The sequence below is a fragment of the Entelurus aequoreus genome, linkage group LG01, assembly GCF_033978785.1.
Source record: "Entelurus aequoreus isolate RoL-2023_Sb linkage group LG01, RoL_Eaeq_v1.1, whole genome shotgun sequence".
NCBI lineage: Eukaryota > Metazoa > Chordata > Actinopteri > Syngnathiformes > Syngnathidae > Entelurus > Entelurus aequoreus.
Window position 1 is genome coordinate 60,020,561 of NC_084731.1, and position 26,128 is coordinate 60,046,688.

General features: G+C 38.4%; 2 protein-coding genes across 4 annotated transcripts in view; one reads left to right on the top strand and one right to left on the bottom strand.

Annotated features, from left to right (window-relative positions):
* The first annotated feature begins 2,541 nt into the window (after positions 1 to 2,541).
* Positions 2,542 to 13,373, top strand: LOC133655392 (cathepsin Z-like). The gene is made up of 6 exons (XM_062055509.1): positions 2,542 to 2,761; positions 2,874 to 3,037; positions 12,144 to 12,323; positions 12,390 to 12,540; positions 12,615 to 12,777; positions 12,839 to 13,373. The coding sequence occupies exons 1-6, from the start codon at positions 2,634 to 2,636 to the stop codon at positions 12,965 to 12,967; spliced, it is 915 nt and encodes a 304-aa protein (XP_061911493.1). The 5' UTR covers positions 2,542 to 2,633; the 3' UTR covers positions 12,968 to 13,373.
* The window catches only part of LOC133655337 (negative elongation factor D-like), a 50,749-nt gene continuing 37,792 nt past the window's right edge, over positions 13,172 to 26,128 (bottom strand). For 2 of the 3 annotated variants that reach the window (XM_062055401.1, XM_062055381.1), the window contains 8 exons: positions 24,206 to 24,386; positions 24,006 to 24,140; positions 23,799 to 23,938; positions 19,890 to 20,004; positions 19,726 to 19,821; positions 19,510 to 19,650; positions 13,640 to 13,769; positions 13,172 to 13,570 (listed from right to left, as the gene is read on the bottom strand). In XM_062055401.1, the coding sequence (XP_061911385.1) occupies positions 13,536 to 13,570; positions 13,640 to 13,769; positions 19,510 to 19,650; positions 19,726 to 19,821; positions 19,890 to 20,004; positions 23,799 to 23,938; positions 24,006 to 24,140; positions 24,206 to 24,386 (973 nt within the window). In that variant the 3' untranslated portion in view covers positions 13,172 to 13,535. The remainder of the gene's footprint in view (positions 13,571 to 13,639; positions 13,770 to 19,509; positions 19,651 to 19,725; positions 19,822 to 19,889; positions 20,005 to 23,798; positions 23,939 to 24,005; positions 24,141 to 24,205; positions 24,387 to 26,128) is intronic. The other variant, XM_062055392.1, reaches the window with a different exon arrangement.

Genomic DNA, 26,128 nt, shown 5'->3' on the forward strand with positions numbered 1-26,128 from the left:
AAATGCATGTTTGTGAATTGGTCATTATTACAGTAGAACTATTCCACTCAGTCATACCGTAATCTACTGTAGATCTTTAGTTCTAAATCTACTCTAGATCATTAGTTATACATCTTCTGTAGATCTTTAGTTCTAAATCTACTGTAGATAATTATGACTAATTATAAATCTACTGTAGAGCTTTAGTCATAAATCTACTGTAGGTCATTAATCATAAATCTACTGTAGATCTTTAGTTCTAAATCTACTGTAGATCATTATGACTAATTATAACTACTGTAGAGCTTTAGTCAAATCTACTGTAGATCATTATGACTAATTATAAATATACTATATATCTTTAGTCAAATCTACTGTAAAACATGACTAATCAATGTACTGTAGATCTTTAGTAATAAATCTACTGTAGAAACATGACTACCTGTAGATCTTTAGTAATGAATCTACTGTAGAAACATGACTACCTGTAGATCTTTAGTAATAAATCTACTGTAGAAACATGACTACCTGTAGATCTTTAGTAATGAATCTACTGTAGAACATTATGACTAATCATACATCTACTGTAGATCTTTAATAATACATCTACTGTAAACCATGACTAATCATACATCTACTGTAGATCTTTAGTAATAAATCTACTGTAAAACATGACTAATCATACATCTACTGTAGGTCAGTCATAAATCTACTGTAGATCTTTAGTCATAAATCTACTGTAAAACATTATGACTAATCATACATCTACTGTAGATCTTTAGTAATAAATCTACTGTAAAACATGACTAATCATACATCTACTGTAGGTCAGTCATAAATCTACTGTAGATCTTTAGTCATAAATCTACTGTAAAACATTATGACTAATCATACATCTACTGTAGATATTTAGTAATAAATCTACTGTAAAACATGACTAATCAATCTACTGTAGATCTTTAGTAATAAATCTACTGTAAAATATTATGACTAATCATACATCTACTGTAGATCTTTAGTAATAAATCTACTGTAAAATATTATGACTAATCATACATCTACTGTAGATCTTTAGTAATAAATCCACTGTAAAACATGACTAATCATACATCTACTGTAGGTCAGTCATAAATCTACTGTAGATCTTTAGTCATAAATCTACTGTAGAACATTATGACTAATCAATTTACTGTAGATCTTTAGTAATAAATCTACTGTAAAACATTATGACTAATCATAAATCTACTGTAGATCTTTAGTCATAAATGAACACTAATAAGTATTTGATTATATTTGTATGTGCAATGTCAAAATCTAGATTTTACAGTAAAAAAAAAAGATAACTCACTAGAGTGTTACTGTAAAATTAATGTTCAGGAAATGTAAAAAGTAGACATTTTTTTATATTTTGGTAACTAAGCTGCCAGTTTTTTTTTACAGTAAAAAAAATGAGGCACTGTTGTTTTTTTTGCACAAAAACTGGCAGCTCAGTTAACACGATGTTACCCTAGTTATAGTGTACAATTTCATGGATAACTTGCCTTGAAAACATAAGTCAATTATATATTTAAGTATTTCTATTTTGTTGCATTATTGTATACTAATAAAGTTTAGAAAATACGCTATTCCATGCAGTACAATTGTTCTGTCAAAATGGAAAATAATTCATATAAATAGGAAGAAAAGATGAAGTAATATATTGAATATTTGAATATGACCAATGTATGACCCTGTAACTACTTGGTATCGCATTGATACTTAAATTTGTGGTATCGTCCAAAACTAATGTAAAGTATCAAACAGGAGAAGAATAAGTGATTATTACATTTTAACAGAAGTGTAGAAAGAACATTTTGAAACAGAAAATAAGCAGATATTAACGGTAAATGAACAAGTGGATTAATAATACATTTTTACAGTTTGTACTTTATAATATTGACAAAATAATAGAATATAAATGACACAATATGTTACTGCATACGTCAGCAGACTTATTAGGAGTCTTTAGACAAGCTGTCTAGTATGTTCACTATTTTATTTAAATTGCAATAATAAACATATGTTTAATGTACCCTAAGATTTTTTGTTAAAATAAAAGAGAATAATGACATTTTTTGTGATCCCCTTTATTTAGAAAAGTATCGAAATACATTTTGGTACCGGTACCAAAATATTGGTATCGGGACAACACTAAGTGGAACTGTTTTTATATTTACCGTAAAATGTTGTAAGAAATATTCCATCCATCTATTTTCTACCACTTGTCCCGTTCGGGGTCGCGGGGGGTGCTGGAGCCTATCTCAGCTGCATTCGGGCGGAAGGCGGGGTACACCCTGGGCAATAAAAAACATTATTTTACTGTAACATTTTGTAAACGTAAAGTTTTTACTGTAAAATGGACAGTCTACTTAAAACAATTGATATAATTAATAATGAAATCCGGAGGCAAATTCCTACATTATTCCCTCTGATAACTGCCATGTGGCCCTCAATAAAAAACAGTGTGACGTCATCAACACAGGTGGTCCAGGTCGCTAGGTGGCGCTGTGGTCGATGGTGTCGGAGTGCAGCGCGGGGAAATGAATCAGCTGACAGGTGAAGAAGTAGGTCAGGCGGTAGACAAACGAGTCGGTAAAGACGTCGACCGGTAACCGATGGCGCGAACGAATGTTGTTGTTCTACTCTCGGTCTTGTTGTCGGCTGTGTCCGCCGGACTGTATTTCAACAAGCAGCAGCCTTGTTATGTCCGAGCGACGCCGAGGAAAAACGGCTTCGGACTGCGGTGAGTGAGTCGTGCGCTTTACTGACGACGAAGAGGAACCTGAACGCCTCATGAAATCACTGCCACGTGACGTGCAGTTGTTATTAAATATAAATGTATTGTTTGTTTTCAGGACGTCACCTCGTCCTCACGAGTACTTGAGTATTGTCGACCTGCCCAAGTCGTGGGACTGGAGGAATGTGAACGGGACCAACTTTGTCAGCACAACTCGCAACCAGCACATTCCTCAGTATTGTGGCTCGTGTTGGGCTCACGGCAGCACCAGCGCCATGGCAGGTACTTGCACCCACGACATGGATTCTAACTTTCATTCAGCGCTTTAAACATGTGACAAGTTCAAGCTCCAACTTCAACCAACAGGTGACGTCACGTTCCTTCTTCCGACCACAAACTAGTTGAGACTCATCAGCCCCTCTGCTGGTTGTAGTGGTGCACTACAGTACCCATGGCGTCATAAACATAGACATCTTATAGGTAGACGCAGCATCGAGCGCTACTGCCTACTGGCGCTGACGAGACGCGGGGCCGCCATCTTGGAGTGGTGATCCGCTCCACTCAGTGCAATTCATTTGGCAGGAGCAATGAACTGTCAGCGCATTTAATTCATTTTACCTCACTGAATACCACTGATTTTCACACGTTTTTTTGTCATACGTGTAGCTACGATAAAGGAAACATGTTTTGGCGTGTTTTATTATTCATAGTTTGCTTAACAGTAATAGAATATTCTTATATGCTATAAGTGACCAGACGTCCGAGATCAAAACTGGGAATATAATCCCAGAGAAGGGGGGGGAAAAAACGGTCAGCTATTTTTAAATTCAAGAAACAATATGATTAGGTTATATATACATGCGTATATCCTACATAAACAATGTATAAACATTAGATATCTATATATCTTAGGGACCTATTGACTGTATCTCTGTTGCTGCAGCAGCAGAGAGTTTATTCTGTCTTGACACTTTGTATTGATATTTTGTATTGCATTCTTCCCTTAAATGATCATGTTTACAGTGATAGTTGTATATGTATTTTTTATGTATGTCGCTTTGGATAAAAGCGTCTGCCAAATGCTTAAACATAAACATATATAAACACCTGAAAGTCTTTATATCAGCTAAAACCACCAATCTGTTTCACTGGATTCAGAATAAAACCAAATTCTGTCTTACCCAACAATGTTAGTATTTGAATATTGTTACTTGAAGACTTATTCCTGGTTACAATTATACTGTTAAAGTATTGTCTTATACTTTGCCTAAAATGAGAATGCATCATAATCAGTGGCGGCTGGTGAATTTTGTTTTAGGTGTCACAATCATTTATTTCAACTTTGTTATTCAAGTATGACATTTTTAAATTTAATTAATAAGCAATTCTGTTATGGTAATACTCTTGTTTGCTAGCGGATACGATTTCAGTACTATTGAAGATCTTTGCTCCTTCTCAACTCTGTGGTAATATTCTTTTCACAAAATACAACCAATAGTACGCTAATGTTAAATCTTACTTGTGAAAAGTAATCCCCCGATTCCTATTTTCAACAATCCGCTCATTTGAGCAGGAAAACGCTAAACACTAGCCTGGCATCTTTGTTTTCTACCTGTCAACTGTCAGTTTAGGCTGCTCGCCGGCTCCTCATCACTTCAAAAAAGCGGCCCAATTTCTCGCGCCACAGCAGCCAATGCTGCGTCTACTTATAAGATGTCTATGATCATAAACATGATCCATTACAGTAGTCCCTCACCATATTGCGCTCAAAATATTTTTTTAAAGCATATTCTACAATGTTTTAGTCCTAAATTAAGCATTTGTAAGCATAACAATTGATAAGTAATATCAAATATTGCAGTAGTATTTACCAACAAAACGGTGTTCAGTATCGTGGCCACTGATTGGCTCAGCCTCAGACAGCGTTAGGCTATTGGATTGTATGGATACAACTGGAACTTTATTGTCATTGCGCTCAAAATATTTATTTAAGCATATTCTACAATGTTTTTTTTCCTAAATTAAGCATTTTTAAACATACAAATGGATAAGTAATATCAAATATTACATTAGTATTGGCCAAAGAAACTGTGGCCAATTCAAGAAACAATATGATTAGGTTATATATACATGCGTATATCCTACATAAACAATGTATAAACATTAGATATCTATTTATCTTAGGGACCTATGAACTTTATTGTCATTGCGCTCAAAATATTTATTCAAGCATATTCTACAATGTTTTTTTTCCTAAATTAAGCATTTTTAAGCATACAAATGGACAAGTAATATCAAATATTACATTAGTATTGGCCAACGAAACTGTGTTCAGTGTCGTGGCCACTGATTGGCTCAGCCTCACGCAGCGTTAGGCTATTGGATTGGATGGATACAACTGGAACTTTATGGTCATTGCGCTCAAAATATTTTTTAAAGCATATTCTACAATGTTTTAGTCCTAAATTAAGCATAACAATTGATAAGAAGAAACCCCGTTTCCATATGAGTTGGGAAATTGTGTTAGATGTAAATATAAACGGAATACAATGATTTGCAAATCCTTTTCAACCCAAATTCAGTTGAATGCACTACAAAGACAAGATATTTGATGTTCAAACTCATAAACTTTATTTATTTTTTGCAAATAATAATAAACTTAGAATTTCATGGCTGCAACACGTGCCAAAGTAGTTGGGAAAGGGCATGTTCACCACTGTGATACATGGCCTTTCCTTTTAACAACACTCAGTAAACGATTGGGAACTGAGGAAACTAATTGTTGAAGGTTTGAAAGTGGAATTCTTTCCCATTCTTGTTTTATGTAGAGCTTCAGTCACACATTTTCAATGGGAGACAGGTCTGGACTACAGGCAGGCCAGTCTAGTACCCGCACTCTTTTACTATGAAGCCACGTTGATGTAACACGTGGCTTGGCATTGTCTTGCTGAAATAAGCAGGGGCGTCCATGGTAACGTTGCTTGGATGGCAACATATGTTGCTCCAAAACCTGTATGTACCTTTCAGCATTAATGGCGCCTTCACAGATGTGTAAGTTACCCATGCCTTGGGCACTAATACACCCCCATACCATCACAGATGCTGGCTTTTCAACTTTGCGCCTATAACAATCCGGATGGTTCTTTTCCTCTTTGGTCCGGAGGACACGACGTCCACAGTTTCCAAAAACAATTTGAAATGTGGACTCGTCCGACCACAGAACACTTTTCCACTTTGTATCAGTCCATCTTAGATGAGCTCAGGCCCAGCGAAGCCGACGCCGTTTGTGGGTGTTTTTGATAAACGGTTTTCGCCTTGCATAGGAGAGTTTTAAGTTGAACTTACAGATGTAGCGACCAACTGTAGTTACTGACAGTGGGTTTCTGAAGTGTTCCTGAGCCCATGTGGTGATATCCTTTACACACTGATGTCGCTTGTTGATGCAGTACAGCCTGAGGGATGGAAGGTCACGGGCTTAGCTGCTTACGTGCAGTGATTTCTCCAGATTCTCTGAACCCTTTGATGATATTACGGACCGTAGATGGTGAAATCCCTAAATTCCTTGCAATAGCTTGTTGAGAAAGGTTTTTCTTAAACTGTTCAACAATTTGCTCACGCATTTGTTGACAAAGTGGTGACCCTCGCCCCATCCTTGTTTGTGAATGACTGAGCATTTCATGGAATCTACTTTTATACCCAATCATGGCACCCACCTGTTCCCAATTTGCCTGTTCACCTGTGGGATGTTCCAAATAAGTGTTTGATGAGCATTCCTCAACTTTATCAGTATTTATTGCCACCTTTCCCAACTTCTTTGTCACGTGTTGCTGGCATCAAATTCTAAAGTTAATGATTATTTGCCCAAAAAAAATGTTTATCAGTTTGAACATCAAATATGTTGTCTTTGTAGCATATTCAACTGAATATGGGTTGAAAATGATTTGCAAATCATTGTATTCCGTTTATATTTACATCTAACACAATTTCCCAACTCATATGGAAACGGGGTTTGTAATATCAAATATTACAGTAGTATTGACCAACAAAACGGTGTTCAGTATCGTGGCCACTGATTGGCTCTGCCTCAGGCAGCGTTAGGCTATTGGATTGGATGGATACAACTGGAACGTTATGGTAATCGCGCTCAAAATATATTTTTAAGCATATTCTACAATTTGTTTATCCTAAATTAAGCATTTTTAAGCATACAAATGGATAAGTAATATAAAATATCAAATATTACATTAGTATTGGCCAACAAAACTGTGTTCAGTATCGTGGCCACTGATTAGCTCAGGCAGCGTTAGGCTATTGGATTGGATGGATACAGCTGGAACTTCATGGTCATTGCACTTAAAAGTACAACACAATTACATTTTCAGTACAGATCCATTCAAAACACTCGGACAGAACGAGAAGACTGAAAAAATTAAGGAAAAATGGTAAACAAACTTAACTCCGATGAAAGGTGGAGGGGCTCAGTTTGAGACCAGGAAAAAACCTCAATCTTAAAGCAAAGACCCTGCCAGGGAAAGCAATCCAGATTAGAATGTTTGTGTGCGAGCAAAAACACTTAAACTTTTCACTCTAATTGTCTATTTCTGGTCCTCAAATTCATCATACAGTATTTCACCTTAAGTGCCCACAGCTCTAAGGTACCTTGAACGGCTGCCAGCATCTTCCAATTTGTCGATACACCAGGCAACGCTTGCTCCAATCAGCAGATGTCCTGCTATCATGATTCGGAAAAGGTAGATGTCTTCCACGTCCTCGACTGAAAGGGTCGCCAGGCATGCGGCACTCCGCCCCTCCCAAGAGTCCGTCGTGTGTCTAGCAACAACCGTTCCGACAGGACAGGCAGGTTCCCCCGAACCCGAGCTTCTCGTCGAAAAGATCTTGTCAATTTGGTAGAGAACCCAGTTGATCAATTCCATTGTTTAGATTTTGGAGAGCGGTGCAAACAGAGGCAACAAAAAAGTTAAGACAAGACAAAGAAGCAAACGGGAGAGGGAAGGGAAAGCGTCCGCCTTCGATGAGAGCCAGAGAGAACGTGGTTAAGAGTGTAAAAGAGACATATCTAGTGGGCTCTTGTAATGTTGAAAAACGTATTTAGAAGGTTGTAAACACGTTTTATGCTCTAACACGCAAGAGGATGCCCTGTGTTTCGCCTGTCAGGTGCAGAAAAGAGCAAACGACTGTAACAAAGGCAGATCAAAAGATACCGGTATGGCGGTATGTTTTAAATGTATGTCTCTTTCTATTAAAGGCCTACTGAAATGATTTTTTATTTATTTAAACGGGAATAGCAGATCCATTCTATGTGTCATACTTGATCATTTCGCGATATTGCCATATTTTTGCTGAAAGGATTTAGTAGAGAAAATCGACGATAAAGTTCGCAACTTTTGCTCGCTGATAAAAAAAGCCTTGCCTGTACCGGAAGTAGCGTGACGTCACAGGAGCTAGTATTCCTCACAATTCCCCATTGTTTACAATGGAGCGAGAGAGATTCGGACCGAGAAAGTGACGATTACCCCATTAATTTGAGCGAGGATGAAAGATTCGTAGATGAGGAACGTTACAGTGAAGGACTTGAGAGGCAGTGATGGACGTATCTTTTTTCGCTCTGACCGTAACTTAGGTACAAGCTGGCTCATTGGATTCCACACTCTCCTTTTTCTATTGTGGATCACGGATTTGTATTTTAAACCACCTCGGATACTATATCCTCTTGAAAATGAGAGTCGAGAACGCGAAATGGACATTCAGTGCCTTTTATCTCCACGACAATACATCGGCGAAATGCATTAGCTACGAGCTAACGTGATAGCATCGTGCTTTAACTGCATATAGAAACAAAAAAAATAAACCCCTGACTGGAAGGATAGATAGAAAATCAACAATACTATTAAACCTTGGACATGTAAATACACGGTTAATGCTTTCCAGGCTGGCAAAGGTTAACAATGCTGTGCTAACGACGCCATTGAAGCTAACTTAGCAACCGGACCGCACAGAGCTATGCTAAAAACATTAGCTCTCCACCTACGCCAGCCAGCCCTCATCTGCTCATCAACACCCGTGCTCACCTGCGTTCCAGCGATCGGCAGAAGGACGAAGGACTTCACCCGATGCGTTTGGCGGCCCGGAGACGTAGGAAGTCAAGGTGAGGTCGGCGGCTAGCGCGTCTGCTCTCCAACAAAGTCCTCCTGGTTGTGTTGCTGTAGTCCGCTGCTAATACACCGATCCCACCTACAACTGTCTTCTTTGCAGCCTTCATTGTTCATTAAACAAATTGCAAAAGATGTCCAGAATACTGTGGAATTATGAAATGAAAACAGAGCTTAAGGATTCTACGGGGTACCATAACTTCCGTTAAACTGACTTCGTCACGCGCATACGTCATCATACCGCGACGTTTCAGCCGGATATTTCCCGGGAAATTTTAAATGTCACTTTATAAGTTAACCCGGCCGTATTGGCATGTGTTGCAATGTTAAGATTTCATCATTGATATATAAACTATCAGACTGCGTGGTCGGTAGTAGTGGGTTTCAGTAGGCCTTTAACTACCACCTATAATCAGTTTATCTATAATCAACTATTTTTACTTTGCGGCAATTACATGGCGGTCATGTCTGTAACCAATGAACAGCAATAAAAGAGCAACAACTATCATGATACACTTGGTAATGGCTGTCACTTATTTGGTAATGACGTCAAGAGATCCTATTTGTGTAAGTGGACCACGTAATTAAACTGTACCCTTTTATGCAATTATTATTTTATGTTAGCGGTATTTTGTAGGGGTGCTAAAAAGCTTAATTACGATTCATTACTTATCTCGATTATAAATCGATTAAAAATGTTCAAGAATTGATCATTTAAGAATTTTAAGGATACATTTTTAAAAAGCCATTTTTTGTGCCCATCTCCGCATTTACTTGCTGCGTATAAACGCTAAGAGACTGAATCACATCCTGAGTTGTCGTAAGATTCACATCCCTAATATTATTATTATTATTATAGTATGTCCATAAAACATGTTTGACTACCAGACGTGGAAAAGAGTTAAGCAGGCATGTGATTTTTCCGGCTACAGTCGGAAATCCGTCTTATCTCTGTAAAACTATAAAAAAATATTTAGTTTTTCCTCCTTTTTTCCCGACCTACAATGTGTGTTAAAATCTTGATCCGTCTCTTTGCCATACCCGCCAACAACTACGGTTTTTGATAATCCAGTGGTTATAAACTACAGTTTTCCATTAAAAATTATTAACTTAAAAATGGAAGCTACGTGGCGAAGCAACTCCACAGGACGGGGACAACATATACGGGAAACATCAATGATGTGAATTATATTTATATAGCGCTTTTTTCTAGTGACTCAAAGTGCTTTACATTGTGAAAACCCAATATCTAAGTTACATTTTTAAACCAGTGTGGGTGGCACTGGGAGCAGGTGGGTAAAGTGTCTTGCCCAAGGACACAGCGGCAGTGACGAGGATGGCAGAAGTGGGGATCGAACCTGGAACCCTCAAGTTGCTTGCACGGCCACGCTACCAACCGAGCTATACCGCCCCAATGATGATTGGTTGGTTTACGTATAAGAACATCCATGATTGGTTGGTTGTTTACTATGATGAGTCACGATTGCTTAAGATTAGGGCAAACCATTAGGGACAGGCCAATCAGAGGCAAGATAGGGCGGGTCATCGAACCAGGAAGTGAAATCACAACAAACCCACGTCGGAGAAGAGAAGAGGGAATATTCAAGCGGGCGATTTATATATTTTAAAAAAACTAGTGGAAGATGGCAGACGGATTCTCTTTCTTAGATTTTTCTTTTAACGATGTAGACGATGTCCAGGAAACCCACAATGTGTCTACTTGGCCACATTTGGACAAATGTATGCATCTGGATAAAACACATTCATGTGAGTTGTTTACCATGTAAGTCCAAATCCAAACTGCTCTCCACATGGAAGAGGTGGAATACATATTTAAGAACACATGATTGTGGCAGACATGTTTGCTACAGTATAGCCTGTCTTAATGCTACTTTTCATTTTCATTGGTGTTTTACAACAAGACAGTAGCTGACATTTTGTTCATTATTTCTACTCTTTATATTTTGACATTGAATAGTTGAATCATTTTGAAACATAAACAACATGACTGCAATATATTTGTTATTTCATGCTATAAATCACAAATGGCTATTCAGGTAAAGGAAGTTAGCTAACAGTGTTTGTACTCTTTAGGATTTGTGCCCACCAGGGACCAGAGACCTGGCTGGGGGCGGCATTTTCAGTCTTTTTTATTAAGTTCAAATCACATGCCTGGTTAAGTGGAAGTTTCAGGTGTAAATGCCGGGATGTGAGCACCCTTAAAGAAAAAAAGATTTTTAGAAATTTTAGGGAAAAAAAGGGAAAATATTTCAATCTGCACAAAGTGCTGCCACACAAATGTTGAAAATCAAGACTGCATTTCCTGCAATGGGGTGCATTTCTACACTATATTTGACCTTTACATTCATTCTCATCTACCAACCTCTTTTGGACACTTACATGTCCATCTAGTGTACTACACAAAGTTTAGTTTCATTAGAAGATTATCATCATTAAAAATGTCATGTCAAATCCTGTAACATGCACGCAAAGAACTCAGAAAACGTTTCGCATTTGGCAACTCTATTCTGTAGCCAGGCCCCCTCTGGTAATATACTTCCTGTATTGTGACCTCTGTTTACGTCTAAACTATATTTTCTGTCTGGCTACTAATAAATACTCTACAATACCAACTGGTTGGGAACTAACAGTGTTGGGATTGTATTCATCCAAATATGATTAGCAGCAAAGTGGACAACGTTGTGGCTCGAAGAGCGAACGCAGGCCACAACAAGTAAGCTAGCTAGATGGTTAGCTAACTAGCTAGCTGGTTTCTGTGCTCTTGATTGTCTCCCCATCCTGCAATTTAGTGCAGCGGTTAGGCAAGACGAACAGCGAGTACCTGCGACTGAGGTACTGACAAGTGATATTTTGACGCCAAAATTAATGTTTAAAAACACGGATTTCTGCGTTTTCACTGAAATTTCACATGCCTGCAAATGACATTGAGGAAAATCCTTGTTCTTTATGCTAGATTAGTCTGCTCCTTGTACACACCAGCCACGTCACGAAGGACAAATTTGTTTTAAAAAAATAAAAAAAAGGCTCTGCTGCACATCTTAAATAAAGCCAGGCAATGGTGGAAAAAAGGGTAAACACAGCTCATTAGCATTGAAGCTAAGTAAGTACACACAAAACTGAGTGTACTTAGTAAAAGCACTTTGAAACGGTCCCAGTATCAAGACAAGGTTTTGGCTAACTTTTCTGCTCCGTTCTAGATCGCATCAATATAAAGCGCAAAGGGGCATGGCCGTCTGCATACCTCTCAGTGCAGCACGTGATCGACTGCGGCCAAGCAGGTAGTTGCCACGGCGGGGATCACGGTAGCGTTTGGGAGTACGCAAACCAACACGGCATCCCGGATGAGACCTGCAACAACTACCAGGCTAAGGACCAGAGTGAGTCTCCCGGCAAAGTCACTAATCGCTGCTCGTCGCGCTCACGTTTGCTGTCCTCCTCTGAAGAATGCAAGCCCTTCAACCAGTGTGGCACCTGCACCACCTTCGGCGTGTGCAACATTGTCCAGAACTACACTCTGTGGAAGGTGGAGGATTACGGCCCGGTCAGCGGGAGGGAGAAGATGATGGCAGAGATCTATGCCAGAGGACCGATCAGGTCTGTGACAGCAGGACAAATACGGAGAAGTCTACAAAGGAGAGTTAGTAAACAATCAGTGCTGTTTGTTGTAGCTGCGGGATCATGGCCACAGACAAGCTAGACGCCTACGCAGGCGGCGTCTACTCCGAGTACAAGGAAGAACCCTTCGTCAACCACATCGTGTCGGTCGCGGGGTGGGGAGTGGAGGATGGTGTGGAGTACTGGATTGTACGCAACTCCTGGGGGGAGCCTTGGGTAAGTACACAGTGACACTACAAAGCAGCAGCAGCATGTGAAAGGGTTGTGTTGTTGTCAGGGTGAGAAGGGCTGGCTCAGGATCGTTACCAGCGCCTACAAGGGAGGAAGTGGAAGTTCGTACAACCTGGCACTGGAGCAGGACTGCGCATATGGAGACCCTATAGTCCCAAAAGACTACCGAGTCTAGTCTTAATCTCAGGGTCCATTGCTGTCTTTTTTAATCCTCATTGCAAAGGGAATACGTGAGATTTTGTTTTTTAAGTTTTTAAATTTCAGTGCCAATGTGGACGCTTGGATCTAAGGTTTTGTTTTGTTTCTGAGAGGCTGTTGAACAGTCACACGTGTTGAATGAAAACCAATCAGGAGATAGGACAGATGATCACACACTCAATTGAAAATATTAACCAACTTCAATCACAAACAGAAATCAACAACATATTTAGACACGCATGCTGGATCTGTGTTAAAATATCCACGGCTGCTACACAGCTGATTAAAGTGTGCCTTATGCTAAAACATGATCTTTTTTGGTCTTTTCACAAATGTAATGTACACATTCAGACAATAACGTGTCAATAAAGTCTTTAAAGTGATGCCGTCTGGGCTTTTTTTCTTCTGATCACTCACTTGATAGAAAATGGAAAAGTAGTCCACTGTCCTACCAGATCCTTCAAGTTGCAGTCCGTAGCACTAAAATCCCGCATTGTGTCATCACACTGGTCAGTCCAGTCCGAGGTCACTTCTTCATGGTGCAATTAATTAATCATGATGAAATTTGACTTGCAATGAGCTAGAAAAAATACAGAAACGAGTTAAGTTGCACAAATGTATTCAAGTCATATTCAACAAAAGGTCTTACAGATGAACTCGGCCACAGGGTCGTGTTCTCCTTCTGTGCGGATTGTTCCTGCAATGCTGTCGTTCTCCAAGATGGGCAGGAAGAGCTGAACAAAGTCTGATGTGTAGGGAGGTGCGATCACGTCCAGCACCTTCACAAAAACATAATTTTGGTTATTTTCATTTTCAAAAGAGCCCCGTACAGATGACAGATGTGCTCATAAGTTCACATAACCTGGGAGAATTTATGATATCGTGGCCCTTTTGCAGAGAATATGAATAACACAAACCATGGTAAATGTTTGGGTGAAGCTATTTATTGGCAAACAACTGCGTTTACTCTTTTTAAATCAAAAGTACCCAAATGGCCCTGATCAAAAGTTGACATACCCTAGTTTTTAATACCATGTATTGCCCCCCTTTAACGTCAATGACAGCTTGAAGTCTTTTGTGGTTGTCGTAGGTGAGGTTCTTTATTTTCTCAGATGGCAAAGATGCCCCATTCTTCTTGGCAAAAAGCCTCCAGTTCCTGCAAGTTCTTGGGCTGTCTTGGCACGAAGTGCACGTATGAGATCTCCCCAGTGGCCCAATGATATTGAGGTCAGGAGATTGAGATGGCCACTCCAGAACCTTCACTTTGTTCTGATGTAGCCAATAACAGGTCGACTTGGCCTCGTGTTTTAGATCATTGTCATATTGGAACGTCCAAAAACGTCCCATGCATAGCTTCTGGGCTGATCAGTGCTAATTTTTCTCCACTATTTTCTGACAACATGCTGCAATTGTCTTGCCAACAATTTTGGCCAAATTTCCTGTGCTGTTCTAGCTCACACATACCCAAAACATCAGTGATCCACCTCTCCAAATGTAGCGTTTATGGCTGGGGCCAAAAAGTAAAATTTTGGTCTCCAAATTACTTTGTTCCAGACGTTTTGAGGCTTGGGGGGGATGAGTAAAAAAAAAAAAAAGGTTCTGTCTCAGACTGGGCTCCTGGAAAGGGGGTCCAGACTGAGGCCAACAAAAAAAACCTCAGCCATGAGCACAAATAAACATGTTACATAGAATCCACAAAACTTGCAACAGAGGGGAGGGAGCGGGGGCTACGGTGGAAGGCTGCTGCTATCTAAAGTGCTGCACGGCTCGACCCATGCCATCCATTGCGACGGGTAGCCTTTGGGCTGCTTGAACGGCTGCCATCGTCTTCCGAATTTGAGGATACACCAAAGCCATGCCCAGCCCAATCAGCAGATGCCCTGCGATCATGGTTCCAAAGCACTGAGAGGCACATGATTCTCCATTTTTCTCCCAGGAGTCAATTGTTAATTGAGTCGAGAGTCCAGCTTATCAATTCCATGTTAGGTGTTTAGATTTCAGAGGACAGCGCAGAGAATGAGGCTCTTAAAAAGTATAGGCAAGACAAGACAAAGAGAGCAAGCATGGTGAGACAGAGAGGGAGGAAAATACGGCCGCCTCCACCAAGTGCCAAGCCAGAAATGGCCTTCTTCCAGCAACTGGACCACGCAGCCCATTTTCTTCAGGTGCCTCCTTATTGTGCATCTTAAAACAGCTACAACACACTTTTTCATAGATTCCTGTATTTTAGCTGAAGTTATTGGTGTATTTTTCTTTGCATCTCAAAATTTTTTCCTGGCAGTTGTTGAACACAATCCTTCATTTTCCACTTCTTAATTCCTTGGATATTTTTTTTGTACCCATTTCTTGTATTCCATGACAATTATTTTGCTTTCGCCATGACTCAGAATCCAGAAAGGTGTGTGCAGCACTGGATGAAAGATGCAACGGTCTGTCAGAAGCCCAGAAACTCACTGACCTTTCATACACACACTAGCTACTAACAAACAGGTTACAGGTGAGGATGGGAACCTTAATTAACCATTCAAACCTGTTTGACCCGATAACATGTACAAAAGTTGACACAAAGTCACTGGGTTATGTAAACTTTTGATCAGGGTCATTTGAGTACTTTATTTTGTCATTTTGATTGAAAAAGAGTAAACACAGTTGTTTGCCAATAAATAAATAGCTTCACCCAACCATTAACCATGAGTGGAAGAAAGGCTTTTGTGTTATCATTCATATTCTCTGAAGAATGGCCAATAAATGATAAATTCTCCCAGGGTATGTAAACTATGAGCACAACTGTATTTATACAATTACACACACAGCATCTAAGTATGTAACAAATACCTATGATACAATTCAGTTACTATTTACATTTTAAATTATAATTATCGTAAAACTGAGATTGATTACCAAGTTTAAATAAGGTGATACTGCTCATTTGCCAAAGAAGCTAACTAGCTCAAATGTGTCTACAACGGGAAGTGAACCCACGTGATGTTATAAACAGGAAGTGAAGCACAACCAAAACAAAATAAAATCAAAATTTTTAAACACTCAAATCAAAATATGTCTCTTAAGAAGCCAGAACAATATTTCATGTTTTTCTGCCAACGAAAGGCATTGTGTCTGTTGTATTCATCTATTTGTGGAATGGTTAAACGATTTCAGTGTACGTATACCAAATAAGTACTTTTTGAGCACATTTCAACAATTCTGTGATAATCATGATACTGAGCAAGATTTGAAATGTTGACATTGTTATGACTCCAGTGCATGATATGATGTTCTATGTAACTACAGTAGTTACATGTTTTACACGCCTTGACATACATGACCAGGACTTGTACATAGAGCGCCACAATCCGTCTGCTGATTGACAACAGCTCATAAAGTTGTCTGGTACAGATCCTCGGTATTGTAGTTTGTCCACTCCTTGTTTCCTGTGTCCTATTGCCGTACTCTCAGTGCATTAGTCTTATATTAATATGTCAGTGCAATAATCCCATTCAGTTATTCTACTCTAGAATTATGTTCAAGCCATTTTACCTGGATATACTGTAGTGACCATTTCTTTTAACAATTACTGAAGTTAGAAAAAAAGATTTGATTCCTATTGTATTGTATTTCTGTTAACTGTGTGTCAAAAACTTCACTTAACAAATGTTTAAAAAAAACAATTACAGAAGTTATTACTAGTTTGTGTTGTGTTGTATTATAAGTGTTACTAAACAGTTTAACAAAATGCTGTATTTTATGTAAGAAATGATTTCAATTTAAAGTTATGGAGCTGGGTTACAGTTATGTTTTACTGCGCATTTTATTTTCTAACCTAAAAGCTTAAAAACCTACCAGTCACATTAATAGATATAATGCAGGGGTGTCAAACTTATTTTGGTTGAGGGACCAAATAATCCCTAAATAAATGTCAAGTGGGCCAGACTTCTACAATCATAACATAATTGAACTATAAATAATACATCCATGTTCCTTGCTTTCATGCACAGAAACACAAGTACATAAAAAAATTGTCATATTTATCTAAATATCCATTTACAAAAATTATCATGAACAACCTCAGACTTCTTAAAACAGGTGTTTTCACAAATACTAAAACAACTTTAAGTCAAAGGTATTTGGAACTATAGAGGAAATACAGGAAGAGTTTTAGTTGTGCTTGGAGGATGTCTTGACGAGTGACGCCAAATATTATATTAAATTTCCTTGAACACCGACACTTGTCGATTACACACCCAACACTGATTTTCTTTCCGATCCGATAAAGAGTCAAATTCAGGCTGGTATCGGCAATACCGAACTGATACTTTGTGCAAATATACCTAATGTGTCTGCTAAAACTTAAACAATTGTGTGTTGTCAAATAATAACATATCTGGTTAAAAAACTATCTGAACTTTTTTAACTAATAATTAACTATAATATACTTACTACTAGGGATGTCCGATAATGGCTTTTTGCCGATATCCGATATTGTCCAACTCTTCAATTACCGATACCGATATCAACCGATATATACAGTCGTGGAATTAACACATTATTATGCCTAATTTGGACAACCAGGTATGGTGAAGATAAGGTACTTTTAAAAAATAATAATAAAATAAAATAAGAAATAAATTAAAAACATTTTCTTGAATAAAAAAGAAAGTAAAACAATATAAAAACAGTTACATAGAAACTAGTAATTAATGAAAATTTGTAAAATTAACTGTTAAAGGTTAGTACTATTAGTGGACCAGCAGCACGCACAATCATGTGTGCTTACGGACTGTATCCCTGCAGACTGTATTGATATATATTGTAGGAACCAGAATATTACCGTATTTTCTGCACCATAAGCCGCCCCGTGTTGTAAGCCGCACCTTCAATGAATGGCATATTTAAAACTTTGTTTACCTATTAGCCGCCCCGTGTTATTATGCGTATAACACGTATATTCACCGTACGTGTTCCCGTTGTATCCACAGTGCGGTTCACATGAATATCAAAAGTCAGTGGAACCTTGTACGCGTGTCTCTTAGTAGGAGACATTTTGTGGTCTTTACAGAAACACACAAATGAAATGAAACGTAATATCCGCGCGCTTCTTCTTCTACGGGGGCGGGTGCTCACCTTGGCGGTTGCTTACAGTAGAAGAAGAAGCGCTTCCGCTTCTATGGGGGCGGTTGCTTACCGTAGAAGAAGAAGCGCTTCCTCTTCTACGGGGAAAAAAGATCGCGGCTGTTTACCGTAGTTGCGAGACCTAAACTTTATGAAAATAAATATTAATATTAATCCATATATAAGGCGCACCGGGTTATTAGCCGCACTGTCAGCTTTTGAGAAAAATTGTGGTTTTTAGGTGCGGCTTATGGTGCGGAAAATACGGGTAATAACAGAAAGAAACAACCCTTTTGTGTGAATGAGTGTAAATGGGGGAGGGAGGTTTTTTGGGTTGGTGCACTAATTGTAATTGTATCTTGTGTTTTTATGTTGATTTAATAAAAAAAAACATACCGATAATAAAAAAAACGATACCGATAATTTCTGATATTATATTTTAACGCATTTATCGACATCTCTACTTACTACTTATTCACCTATAACACAAAGCTATCAAAATGGCCCCCCATACTTGACTTGGTGGAAAACGTTTAGACACCCCTGATCTAAAACATTGGAAGTTCTCAAAATAAAAATTAAATATACCTAAAATATAAACAAAGTTAGTTTGTTAATTAATTACAAATAAAATAATACCAACTTAAGAATTAATTAATTGGACAAATTAATATTAATATTTTCTTACAGGCAGATTTTTTTGACACCCAAGGTTATGCAGTTACACAATCATATGATGATTATTATTTGTATTCCATTCTTACATGGGAAAAAACAACAATATAAATGTAAGGAATAAGAATAAAAAAATTGGTATGTGATGAGAAAAAAGCTAAAATGTTCTAACAAATAGTAATAAAATACTTAGTCACCTATAATACAAAGCTGACATAGCTAGAGTATGTGTTTTTAGAATTTGTTAAAAAAAAAAAAAAGAATATCAATATGCCCCCGCATATTTTTGACTTTTTAGGACACGGCCCCTGGTGGAAAAATGTTGTAAACCCCTGAACTAAAGTATAAAATTCAAAAGTATCAACATTTTGAGTTGAGAATGAATATTAGAGCATAAAGATCTGGTATTGATATTTCAGTATCGATCCGCACATCACTACCAAGGAACCAGGTGAGTAGAAACTCAGGTAGACGAGCCTTATTTAGAAAAGGTGCATTACTGCCATCTGCTGTTCAGTCTGAGTGCCAGTGTTGTGCCTCTTATTCTATTCTAATTACAACATTCATACCTCTTCCCTAACCTAGTGCACCCCCTAGTGGATGATTTAAGAATAGCATGGAATACATGCAGTTTTTAAAACTTTTGAAATGAATCAAAATCTCCTGATTTGATGCATGAAGCATGTCAAGAATTATAGTTCCAGTACATTTCATGATGACTTTCTAAGTTGTTACCTCAGTGACAAAGTAGCGAATGAGAGAGATGTCCGTGTTGAGCTTCTCCAGACACTTGCGAATGTAACCCACCACAGGTAGGACGTAACCACGACTCAGCAGGTGAACCATTCGGTCCAAGAGGGTCTTCTTGAGCTCCAACTAAGGGCACATTTTAGAAACGTTGAAAAGGCTTTGCTATCCTGACGAGAGTTCACGGAGCATAAAAACACACACCTGCTCCATGACGTCCAGCTGCGAGTGCTCCGTCTCAAAGAGCTTGATGAGTAGTTGGAGCACCTGAGGATGCAGCAGCTGGTGACACGTGCAGATCTGTCGGGAGAGGAAGTCCATCTTTAGTCGCCATCTCCAGAAGGAGGTTAAGTCCAACTGTGTTCTACCTCATCCAGAAGGGCTAAATGGACCGGGGTGTGATCGGTCTGCAGCTGAAAGTACCGTGGTTCTGACACGGTCCAGTCCACCCACTTCAAAACCCCCATGGCCACCACTGGGAATCTGAGATCACGTGAACCAAAGAAGGAGATGAACAATCTTTGTATTAGTCTCGCAAAGGGGAACTCGAACCCATTTTTACAAGACATGACACTGCAAACAAAAGGCAATATGGGTGTATAGATTTTAAAATCTTCACAATAACACTGTGACGTGTGACGGAATCAGACAATAACTTGGTGTGTGGTTTTTTTCTGGCAGTTTAGCGCTGGCAGGGTCTGAAAATAAGATACATTTCCCAGAATCCTCTGCCCAGCACGAAGCCGGTGAGGTGGGGGCGTGGAACACCGTAAGCAGGAAGTGAAGTGTGTTCGTAGTCGATGAAAAGGAATTCTTTGTTTGGACAATTCTTGAAAAATGTAATTAAACTCTATACATAACTATTTGAGTTATATTGCTAACAATAAACCACAGGTGTCAAACTCAAGGCCCAGGGGCCAGATCTGTCCGATGACATCATTTTATCTGGCCCCCAAACACCTGGAAATGATATGTGTCAATAAAGTACTTAATATTTTCTCACTAAATGTACCGTATTTTTCGGACTATAAGTCGCTCCGGAGTATAAGTCGCACCGGCTGAAAATGCACAATAAAGAAGGAAAAAAACATATATACTGTACGTCGCACTGGAGTATAAGTCGCATTTTTGGGGGAAATTTATTTGATAAAATCCAACACCAAGAATAGACATTTGAAAGACAATTTAAAATAAATAAAGAATAGTGAACAACAGGCTGAATAAGTGTACGCCATATGACGCACAAATAATCAACTGAGAACGTGCCTGGTATGTTAACGCAACACATCATGGCAAGTCATTCAAATAACTACAACATATAGAACATGCTATACGTTTACCAAACAATCTGTCACTCCCGATCGCTAAATCCGATTAAATCTTCCTCCCCGGTGTCGCCTCTGATATGTCCTTTCTTTCTCTGCTGCATATTTCACTACGTCCAGCTTGTAATCTGCAGTATATGATTTCCTTTTCAGTGCCATTTTAGTTCAGCACTTCTCAGTTTTTATAAGTTACCGCCAATGTTGATGTGATCCATTTTAATAGCTACGGCAGTAGCGTATAGCATATAGCAGTTAGCATACCATGACCCACAATGCACTTCTGCCATGACCCTCCCCCGCCAAATTCTTATTGGTTGACGTGTGAGTGACGATTGCTGACGTGTGTGTGACGATTGCTGCCATTTGCTTCTTCTCTTACGCAAATTAGATAAATAATATTATGTGATATTTTACGGTAATGTGTTAATAATTTCACACATAAGTCGCTCCGGAGTATATGTCGCACCCACGGCCAAACTATGAAAAAAACTGCTACTTATAATCCGAAAAATACGGTAATTGATTTTTTTCATTTTGACAGAAAAAATATACTGTATGTACGGCTTGAAATTGCATGCCTTTTATACTTTAATAGTATCCAATATTGCAACAAGTACTACAGTATATTGTCATACTTTCCAAACTTGTTTTTGTCTAAATAAAAATACTTAACTTACCTATCAAATTAATAAAAATGGCAATACATTTTTACGTTGTTCTTTACAGCATATTACTGTAAATTGAATAAAACTACTACTGTTTTTTGCGTTAAAATTCTGTTGACTGAGCTGCCAGTTTTTGACTGTAAAATGTACGGTTGTTGTTTTTAACGATGTATTACTGTAAATGGAAAGACGGTACATTTGTTTTTACGGTAGAAAAACTGTCAGGTGAGTTGCCAGAATAAAAAAAGAACTTGTACTGTTTTTCCATGAACAATATAATGTTGTAAAAACCAATGTAATTTTAACACAAAAATTCTGGCAACTAAGCTGTCAGCTTTTTCCGTAAAACCCCCCCAAAAAACAGTGGTACTGTTTTACACTTTACCGTAAAATTCTGTAAAAAATATAAAAAACGCTATATTTTACAGTAAAATTTTGTAGATGTAGAGTTTGTACTGTAAAATCGACAGTCTACTTAAAACAATTTACTGAGTTTACTGAGTTCGCTTATATTTTTTTTTAACCAGTGTGCCGTTCAATCTTTTAGCCGTCCATAGTGTTTTTACGCGTATGGGTTCTTCATTCATCACTTCAGGCAACGTTTTTACATTATAACTAAAACAATTCTTACTTATTAAACTGTCCCATGTGTGGTGTCTGTAGGACTGTTTTCATGAATATTTGTACCTGCTATCGTAATGTATTCAAGCTAGCGCCGTTGTCATTAGCTAATATGCTAACACATTTACATGTGACTGTGTTAGTATTATTAACTTATAATAGCATCTTTTTGTATTGTTTCAGTTTCACAAATTCCTCAGTAAATTCACCAAAACGTCATGTATATATAAATATATGTATATGTATGTATATAAATATATGTATATGTGTATATATACATATATATATACAGTATATATATATGGTGTAACGGTACGTGTATTTGTATTGAACCGTTTAGGTACGGGGGTTTCAGTTCGGTTTGGAGGTGTACTGAACGAGTTTCCACACGGACATATTAAGTAGAGTACCGCACGTTGTGTAAACAATGCACACTGAGGCACAACACACGGCATGCTAGCAGCGATCGGGCTAGGACAACATGCAAAAGCCAGAGCTGGAAGACCCTCCTGCCTCGTTATGATCTCCCGTTTGGGAACATTTCGGCTTCGCGGTGCGATACAACAATGGAGGACAGAGGTTTGCCGACATTGTTCAGCAGCAGTAGGGTATGCTTCTGGCAACACGTTAAACATGCTAACCCATTTGAAGCGTCACCACCCCCAAGTGAACATCGCTTCAACGAAGAGAAATACAAGCATCGTGCAAACACCGCATTCAAGCAGCCTCTCCTCGGCGAGTCAGGCAGGGCTAAAGCAATAACAAATGCCGTTGGTGTTTTTATAGCAGCAGATATAAGACCATATTGCATTAAAAACTAGATTTTGACCCACTTCTATGGTGGAAGAACAATGAGTCCACATATCCTCTTACTGCTAGTTAGCCAGGCACTATGTACTGTACTGTGCAATCTACTAATAAAAGTCTCAATCAATTAATCAAAAAAAGCACTTTATATGTAGAAAGGTTTTGTTAAGAAACCATTCTGAGCCTTATCTTATTTAGTTTTTATTTTATATATGTTGACCACATGAACCCTGGCAATGGACCCTGTGTGTATATGTATGTTATTGTTATGCTTAGCATTCATGACTGCCTGCTGATGCACTGATCAGCCTAGTGGTGGCTCACATCCATCACACACAGAGCTATTTCTATTTTTGGGCAGAATTATTATAGTGTTCCCAATGTTAAAAGGATAAAGCCATTGTTTACAAATTTGGTAAATAAATAACCAAAAAATGTATATTTTGTTGTTTTCTTACTGTACCGAAAATGAACCGAACCGTGACCTCTAAACCGAGGTACGTACCGAACCGAAATTTTTGTGTACCGTTACACCCTTTATATATATATATATATATAGATATGTATATATATATATCTATATATAGATATATATATATAGATATATAACCACCGTATATAGATATATATATATATGTACACACACACACACACACACACACACACACACACACACACACACACACACACACACACACACACACACACACACACACACACACACACACACACACACACACACACACACACACACACACACACACACACACATTTATATATAAATCTCGTTGTATCAGGCCAGTCTACTGTCAGTTCAAGGTTTAGCGGTGCAATGAGCTAATATTGCTAGGTCACTCACCGTATGCACTGGTACAAAGTCCCAAGCTCCGCCACTAGTTCTGTGGCCCCTTTGTTATCATTGCAGCAAAGGTTGTGCACCGTCTCGATGGCCTTGGAGGTGGACTTCAGCTCGTCTTTGTTAATGTTGACTCGCTTGTTCTATAATCACAAAAGAAAACTGTTAGAAACTGTGAAAATGTAAAAGAAGACAGGAGATCATCTTAACCTTTTTCCAGGTCTCGACCACACTGGCAGCGTAGGCCAGGATGTGGATGTATTTGTGCTTGTGGTCTTGGTTGATCTTTGAACCCGGCTTGAACAGCGACTGCATGAAAAGGTCCAAAAAGGCGGGCACTCTGATCTGTGTAGAAAAAGCAATTAGTGATCAATGAGTGAAAATCGTGTAAAGGTGATTAGTGTCTTCACCAGCTCCACCGGAGGCGGATCCATGCTGCTGAACATCTTGAAGAGCACGGTGATATCAGCAGGATTCAGGGCTCCTTTGGACAACATGGCACCCAGCGCCTGGCAGGCACGTGGGTACGCTGCTGCTGTGCCCAGTGCTAGGGTGATCTGACTGGCATCGTGGCCCCTGCATGAACAAATGCTACTTCTCTCATCATCTAATAAAGACATCCAATACTAGACACTGAATACAAAAATAACCATCAGACACATATTGATGTAACTTGCTCATTCCAGTACAGTGGAACCTCCATTTACCAACGCCTCTATTTGCAACCTTTAGATGGAGCCAAATATACCTCTGTGTGCAAATAATGTCTCACCCCACAAACGCTTCATTCATTTATTCATTGAATGTGACATTGGGGGCCGCATTTTGAGGACATCACTTCTTGTACATGCGGGCACAGCCATTTTGAAGAGGCGGGGCCCCGAATCACATCCTGTTGACATATTTGCGAGGAGTAGACGGTGGCGCCAATGGCACACTGATTGGCTCGCAAAATGGACAAGTCCACAATTTTTGCAATGCCCAAGTTCGAGACTGAAGACTAGAGGCAGGAGCTTTTGCAGTTGCAGGTCCTGAACTCTGGAACACTCTCCCTCTGAGTCTCAGAGAGGCAACATCTCTCCATACTTTTAAATCTTCTTTAATAACTCACTTAATTGTTATGTTATTCTTTTTATCCATTTTTAATTGTGTGTTATATATAGAATGTTCTGTACTTATTTTTATTTTTTTTAATGTTTTACCTTTCTGTTTTTTCACAATTTTTATGCATTTTAACTGTTTTGTATATGGAATGTTCTGTACTTATTGGGATTTTTATTATTTTTAATGTTTTAACTTTCTGTTTTTTCACAATTTTTATGCATTTTGACTGTGTTTTGTATATCGGATGTTCTGTATTTATTGTGATTTCAATTATTTTTACGTTTTTGTTTTTTGCACTATTTTTATGCATTCTAAATGTGTTTTGTATATAGAATGTACTGTACTTAGTGTGATTTTGATTATATTTATTTTTAATATTTTTACTTTTGTGTTTTTTCAATATTTGTATGCATTTTAACTGTGTGGTATATATAGAATGTTCTGTACTTAGTGTAATTTTTATTATTCTTAATCATTTACCTTTCTGTTTTTTTCACTATTTGTATGCATTTTAACTGTGTTTTATTTATAGAATGTTCTGTACTTGGTGTAATTTTCCTTATTTTCAATCATTTACCTTTGTTTTTTTCCACAATTTTATGAATTTTAATTGTGTGTTTTATATAAATAAATCTACCTTGACCTTGACAATTATAACCATGATTAAAACCATTTTTATATGCTTGCTGATGTTGCCAAAGGAGTTAAATATATTCGCAAGGACAGAGAGAAAATGCAAGACCAGGTGAAAAAGCTGTTAGCTTGTGGATAAGCCCGGTCTCATCAGTTAAAACTTTGCTGCAGAAAAAGCCTCCTTTGCTGAATAAAATCTTCAAAGTGCTTGATAAACTTCTCCATGGCAGCTTTTCCTCACCACTCCACGCGGCGAATGCCGGGTCCTCTTTTTAACTTAAAAAAAAACACCCACGACTCGTCTTCAATTGTTCTTCCGTGTTTGTTAGAGCATGGTCGCTTTCGGACATTAAGTCACCATATGAATAAGAAGCTTTTCGAAAATAATAGCCTCGGAAATGCTATTACTTGTTAGCGTATAATACAGCTAAAAAGGCACAACCGGGACACAAGTTGATGATGGTTCGCCGTTTACAATTCCGAAACTCCCAGACTATTCAAAATAATGCCACAAATATTTACAGACACAAAGACACAAGGTAAAACGGATTTGTTTTTTATTTGTAGCAACATGGTTGGTAACGTTTTGGAGAGCA

Coding starts and splice junctions, on each gene's coding strand:
- LOC133655392 (XM_062055509.1), top strand. CDS start 2,634: ATGGCGCGAACGAATGTTGTTGTTCTACTCTCGGTCTTGTTGTCGGCT. Junction 12,324..12,389: donor CTACCAGGCTAAGGACCAGA/GTGAGTCTCCCG, acceptor CCTCCTCTGAAG/AATGCAAGCCCTTCAACCAG. Junction 12,541..12,614: donor TATGCCAGAGGACCGATCAG/GTCTGTGACAGC, acceptor TGTTTGTTGTAG/CTGCGGGATCATGGCCACAG.